Below are 6,778 nucleotides of genomic sequence, written 5' to 3'. Positions count from 1 at the left end.
CTAAGCAAAACGTGATATGGATCCTGTTACTAGTCTGCCTTTGGTAAGGAAGTATCTTTTGAGCCAGTCAGAGAGGAAGTCATTATGAATGTTAAACAGTAAAAATGTGAATCTCATTCAACAGGACAGTCTTTCTAAATAAGCAACGATTACATGCAGGTGACGTAAAAATAAAAAAATAACATACAAGAGAATAGCCATGCATCAAAGATTTACCTTGAAAACCTAAGAGCAACCTGGTATTTAAACAAACACCACATTTCAAAATCATGTCAGTTAATGTAGCCAGGTAACTTACCTTTTTCAAAACAGCAAAAGACAAGCATAACTTTATTAATCTTTATTTGTATATGTCAAAATACATTTTTTCAAAATAATTGGGTTTCAGCAACTAGTTTCATGCCGATACAAGGTCTGCTCGGTACTACCAATAAAATCATTATAGCGCTGTAGCCACTTCACTTTTTTTAAAGAATAAATAACCTAAATATAAAACACTATAATATTAGAAACAAGTAGCTATGTTAAATCCGCACATGCACCCCAAACTGACAAATTTGCAAAGGGTTTTGATTAACAGTCTCACAGATTAACCGCTTAACCCATTGTTCACTACCATTCAAACATCAATGCCATAGCATTACTCTCAATAGTTCAGTGAATACTTCTCTCTCTCTCATAGTAAACCAGTCATACCAAGGTCAATCCACAATAGAAATATCACACTCACTGTACCATGTTTTTTGTCATTTAAATCAAGAATCCTGAGCTTGGTAGTAAGAGCATGGCCTCACACCTACACAAAACCAATCACCAAAAAAAGAGACAGAGGAACAACTGCCCAGGTTTTGCAAATTAAAATATATTCAATAGAACACCATGACCATGTTTTTTTTTGTTTTTTTTTATGAAGGGGTTATAAATTCACATTAAAGTATACAATATAATGATAATACAACAGCTACCGCAAGCTTTTACAATGTACATTTTAATGGTTGAACTCTTCAGTGGTTTTAAGTCACAGCACAGTGTGTGCCAGTATGAAGTCACACTTATTTTACAGGGTGATGGGAAATAATAATAATTAGTAATAACAATTAAAAAATCCTGACAGTCAACCATAGCAACATTCACTATAGTAAATTTAAAAGGCCACTGAAATGCATAAAATATATGTTCCAATTTTCTGGTCTTTATTCGACAATGGTCATCCAAAACTTTACATGACTCTTCACATGGCATTAACAGTGCATACAGACATTGTAAAAGAACTGCATTAGAAATACCTAAGATTTAGTGACAATACCTTGGCTAGTACTACAGTTAAAAAAGGGAAAAAAAACAGCACTCTTCCAAAGATACTGTATACAATGTGTGAAATGTAGTGAAGCAATTATATCATTTGTATCTCACATTACTGTGAACACTTTAAAAAAAACAGCACTGAATTCTGCTTGCCATCTCCTTAAAGAGAGAGGCACTACCATATTCAATGTTTATACTATAAAATAAATGAAAAGGTTAAAACACACTTCTGGAGTTGTATATTTTAATAGTAACAGACGGGTTTGTCATTGGGAAGCATAACGCATGCCATGTGGTGGTCTGAAACTCAAAACAATACATATATACAGCATCACTCAGTACCGGCTAAAATGAAGTAAAGAATACACAGTATAATCCAACAGCTACACTACAAACAAAAAGAAAAAAGTGATGAAGGCAGAAGAGATGGGAATTCTACTTTCAATGGACTCATTAAAGCATTTTAAAAGAAATAAATGCATATTGCACATACAGTGAAAGCTTACGTTTCACCAAGTCCATCTGTTCAGTATGGTGAAAATGTCATGTTATTTTAAAAAAATGGAATAATTTCCTTTATAATGGTTGGGTCTCTTCAAACTTGACAGTTGTGTGAACACTGAGCATCTAGGGGAATACCTCTGGCACATGGGAAGTTAGAAAAAAAAGAGCACAGCACACAACACGTCTAAGCAGGTGTAGAAACAGAAACAAAAAAAAATACATAGGCTGTGGCACAATAACTCGTGTTGACTAACTGTTCTTCTGTGACAGCTGAGAGCTCGATGCAAGTGTTTATGTACAACTAAGGCTTATTGGTTAAATATTTCTGAGGCGTCCCTGGCCACAACTTTTTCATTCAGAATGTTTTTGTAAACTCAGTCATTCTGTCTTGACAGCAGCTGCAGGTTAAGTGATCTAGCAGGATCTAACGGATGGAAAAGGGTGGTGTGGCAGAAGAGTCAAGGGCGACCACAAATGGGAGGGGCCTTGTAGCTGATGTCTGTTGCAATTAACATTAATGTGCAATACCATTAGTTGCTGTTCTAGGAACTTGTCTACTTGGAAAGTTTGCTTATGACTCTAATCAAGGCTCCATTTTCATCCTTTAGTCTCTGGTTATCTGCTTTCAAGTCTGGTAGCATCTGAAATAGAAGAAAAAAAACAACAGTACTTCACGTTAGACATTTGAACTCCTTTATTGGAAAATGGGGATTTTTATTTGCACTCCTCTTTAAGCATGTTTATTGGCTAGTTTTCAGAGGGTGCTCAACCAAGCTGCATTTTAAAACCCGGCCTTGAAAAACACCCACAAACAGTCATGCAGATCAAATGTCGATTCTTACTGGAGTTCAGAACAAAAATAGTGCACAATGCTGCCAACAAACGGTGTGTTTCCATATAATACAAAAATATTTGCATCTTTAACCAAAGTAAACAAAATGTTTGATTACATAAGAACATGTAATTGAATATCAATAATCATTTAAGATTATATAAATAAAACAAGTCATAAAAGTCATAACTTTCAGTTTCTTATTTCTGTAGTCACAGCCAGATTGCTGTTGCTTCTTCTTTGTAGTGAAAAGCTACATATACAGAAGGACAAACTAGAGACCACAACAACATGCAGCTGCAACATAATTCTGGTCCATGGCGAGTAACCTCAAACGGAGCGTTCTTTTTAGGTGTCTTTGTTCTGTATTTCATTGCAGGTAAACCATAATTGATGTTAAATAAACCCCCCAGAAAAAAATCAATATCGTGATACGGGTATTTTCCGGGGTCTACAAATGCAATTTGGATGCCTTTTGAAAAGTTAATTTTGGTTTTAACAATTCAAGGATTGTGCGAGGGTGCTTGGTGTGTCCATCTACCCAATACTTCAAACTGTAAACCTTCACAAGTGTTTCTGTATATATAACACTAACTTTTTGTAAATGATATATAGCGAAAGAGGTAAATATTAGTTTAACATGTGACACTATTAGCCAAAGAAGAAAAAAAAATCCCTGGAATGTTGATGAGAAAACTCTTCAAATATCTGATTTGTAACTTAAAAATTGCACAAGATAATGAAGTATTCATATTACAATTGTTTAGAGATTCCCTCAAATTCTGTTAACCGATATTTCATTTAAAGCATCACTGCACAGTAGTAAAGGCATGACATAACTCTTCTTTAAATATATGCTGCTTTTCCAACCTCTAACACATCACCTTTGGTGCTTTTAGGTTTTATAGATATCTGTGCATACTGTATATGCTCCAAGGAGAGTTTGAGGGAAAGCTATTAATAAACAGTTAAGCATAAATTTTACTAGTCTTCTACTGTAAATATATATTATATATATATAATAATGATATATTTTATAATAATTACATATATATTATAATTATATTCTACTTCTTTCATCCTGGAGCTCAGCAAGAAACCTATGAACAAAGTTAACAAGTTTACGATCAAAATCAGCCAGCTCATCTATATAGGAGATCTGGCAGAGGCAGATATGTTTACAATGATTTATATATATATTTATAGTTTACAATGTAAATTAAACTCTGAAACACTGAGCAGGCACCAAAAGAATCATCACTGAATTAATAAGGGCCATATTAGTGGAGTAAAGATGGAGTGATTTTTAATAAGATCTCATAAGATTTGTCATAGGAAAAAAACAGCAAAACATTAAGTTTTTTTTAAATATATAATTTACAACTTGTAAATATAATGAAATACTATACATCATGACATCATGGTATAATTTTTAAATAAAACAAAGAAGTCACAAAATAGGACAGCTGGCTTGACAACAGTTAAGACGAGCAAATTACAAAAGAAAAAGCAAATTAAATGTAAAATTAAACTTCATGCAAAATTGTTTGCCGAGTACAATATAGGACAGCACTGATATATCCTTTAAAGAATAATAAATCCCAATACTTAACATTTCATAAAAATATATTCTTGATATAAAGAAAATGAGCAAAATCTTTGATAATTCAAGCCATGCATGGTATTGGCTTCAACATAGCACACATGGTTATACAGCAATCCAAAGCCATTTACAGCAGATAGTTCACACCTCATCACAGGCTTCCTTCCTTTCTCAGAACACTGATTGCTATAATTATCTTTCTTGGATCCAGGTTTTCAAACCTCAGTGGAATAAGATAATGCATTTAACGGTACTGCTTTAATTCAAATTACAATAAACACAAACCTAAAGTAGCATATGATTAAGGAACATTCACAGATATTGATTTTTTTAATCCATCATAAATTTAACTCTTCCACTAGAAAGGATTTGATAAGCAAGTTTAACATGGGTCACTGAATTCCTAAACAGTGTAAGGCCCTTCTGTGAATTGTGTTTTAAATACTCTGTATGCCACCTCCCCTCTTTATTATTGCACTATTGGTGGAACTTCATTGAACTGTTAGTTCTGTAAATAAACTGAAAACATCTGGATTCACTGCTAGACGTCGTATTTTAGACCCTTTTAAACGACGAAATCTGGTACACAAAATGGGATCATGGAAAGAACTTTCCTTTGGACAACGAAGGTGTCAGTGTAGATTCCAAAATATTGCTGCCCATGAGAACATTCTTTCAATGACCCTATTAATGAAGTGTTTAATTGCCCAGTTTTCATATTATTTGAATAAGCAAAAATGTATAAGTGCCTTGTATATCACCATTCATTCAAGCCTAATTTACTGACAAAACTATTATAAGACTGGCTATAATTAAAGTGTTTAATTTATGAAACTCAAAATGCCTCCTTTGTTCTCTGGAAAGTAATACCTTTTCAGGTAATTGAATTAATCTGGGGGTGAATTGACAGAACTAAATTATAGCATTGGAAGAAAAAACACAAAGGGGGCAAAAAACTGTGAAGCTGGGTCTTGCCACAAAAAGCAAAATATCATGCAAGAAACCAGGCCAAGCACTTGACTGAAAACAAAACATGTTTCCAGATGCACACAAAAAGGAAGAAAATTCTGCACCAGGAAACTGACTGAAGGTTGGCACCTGCCTGGCTATGGGTAGGCTGTGGTAATGAAGAATGGGAAGAGTTCTACAAGTCCACAGCCTGTAGCTGGCTACAAGACTCTGAAAGCTTTGCCACCACTCTGGTCAGGGCCCTATTCTCTGCGATCAACCTCTCATTTAACTGCCTCAGAGCCTGAATCTGCTTTACTTGATGTAGGTTCTGCAGGAAATCAGAACACAAAGGAGAAGAAAAATAATTGGAAAAAAAGAACATGAACCACGAATCAAGAATGGAAAAAGGAATACAATTATTAGAAAAATGGACAAAGTGAATTGATTAGATGGCAAACAAATGTTTCTCGACTGTGTGGCAATAAACAAAGTGCCAAACAAATATGGATGAAAGTTAACTTAAGTAGCTACATTAACGTTCAAGTTCAGTTTATCCTAATTAAGCAAAAACACAAGTACTTTATTTGCCGACTGATCCCGAATCCATTGGTTTGCATACTTTTATAATTCTGCATTTTAACTTTGTATTAAAGCTGTATTATTAAACATTTTAGTAAAGGTCCACAGTTCTTCAAATTATTATAGTGAATAATCCAAAAATATTATATTTGTAAATATTAAATATTTTTTTCTTCACATTCATCTCACTAGAAAGGTATATCTCCCAATTTCCTTTTCTTTGATTGGCCTCCAAAAAACTCAAATACTGTATGAAGTTATTTCAATACTGAGCAGTGCAAAATTCAGATAAGTCATTTATGACACATTATGTTAATGCTGTCAAAGTTAGCAGTAAAAAATGTTTTGATTAATATACCAACTGAGATTAGACTTTCAACATGATTGCCATCACATGAGTACCAATGAGAATGACATCTTCTTTACTGCTATTCTAACCCAAGATCTTGTTCAGTGGTCTCTTGAAACTTTGCAGAGGCCTGTTTAAGCCAATGATTTCAACCTTTTCCTTTCCATAAAACTGTGAATTATCTAAACTGAAATATTCACTTAAAGGTAAGTCAAAAACAATGACATATAAACTAACTTTTAACCAATTGACCATGAAATGCCCATGTGAAAATTCTAAAGGACAGTTCATATGCACCTAAATGTTATAATTACATCTATACTGTTTAGTCTGTTGTTTGAAAACTAAAAAATACAGATAATTTCTTAGTGAGTCAGTATATTGTACGAAAAGCAGAAAAGGTTACTAAAAACAAAGCCAATTATAGTTATATCAGAGTGTTGGTCAGTTGCTTCTTCAAAACATGTTTGAAAATAACTGGACTATATTTTACTCATCAACTTTCTACAATGTGCTTAAAGTACAATTTAATTAAAATTATACTTGTAGGATATAAAATACTTGTTTTCATTCTATTAAGCTCTTACCTATTTATGATGAACGTCTGACTTAAAGATTGCAGACCCTTCATAGTTGATGTGAGTAACATCACTTC

General features: G+C 33.4%; 1 protein-coding gene across 12 annotated transcripts in view; it reads right to left on the bottom strand.

Moving 5' to 3' along the window:
- Positions 1-328: 328 nt before the first annotated feature.
- The window catches only part of ppp1r12a (protein phosphatase 1, regulatory subunit 12A), an 83,089-nt gene continuing 76,639 nt past the window's right edge, over positions 329-6,778 (bottom strand). For 9 of the 12 annotated variants that reach the window (XM_088922830.1, XM_088922836.1, XM_088922833.1 and 6 more), the window contains 2 exons: positions 5,347-5,523; positions 329-2,450 (listed from right to left, as the gene is read on the bottom strand). In XM_088922830.1, the coding sequence (XP_088778956.1) occupies positions 5,389-5,523 (135 nt within the window). In that variant the 3' untranslated portion in view covers positions 329-2,450; positions 5,347-5,388. The remainder of the gene's footprint in view (positions 2,451-5,346; positions 5,524-6,778) is intronic. The other 3 variants (XM_088922841.1, XM_088922842.1, XM_088922831.1) reach the window with 2 other exon arrangements.

This window comes from Atractosteus spatula, chromosome 8, assembly GCF_055471065.1.
Source record: "Atractosteus spatula isolate fAtrSpa1 chromosome 8, fAtrSpa1.hap1, whole genome shotgun sequence".
NCBI classification, from domain to species: domain Eukaryota; kingdom Metazoa; phylum Chordata; class Actinopteri; order Semionotiformes; family Lepisosteidae; genus Atractosteus; species Atractosteus spatula.
Note: the sequence above shows the minus strand (reverse complement) of the source record. Positions and strands in the feature narration are given on the sequence as shown.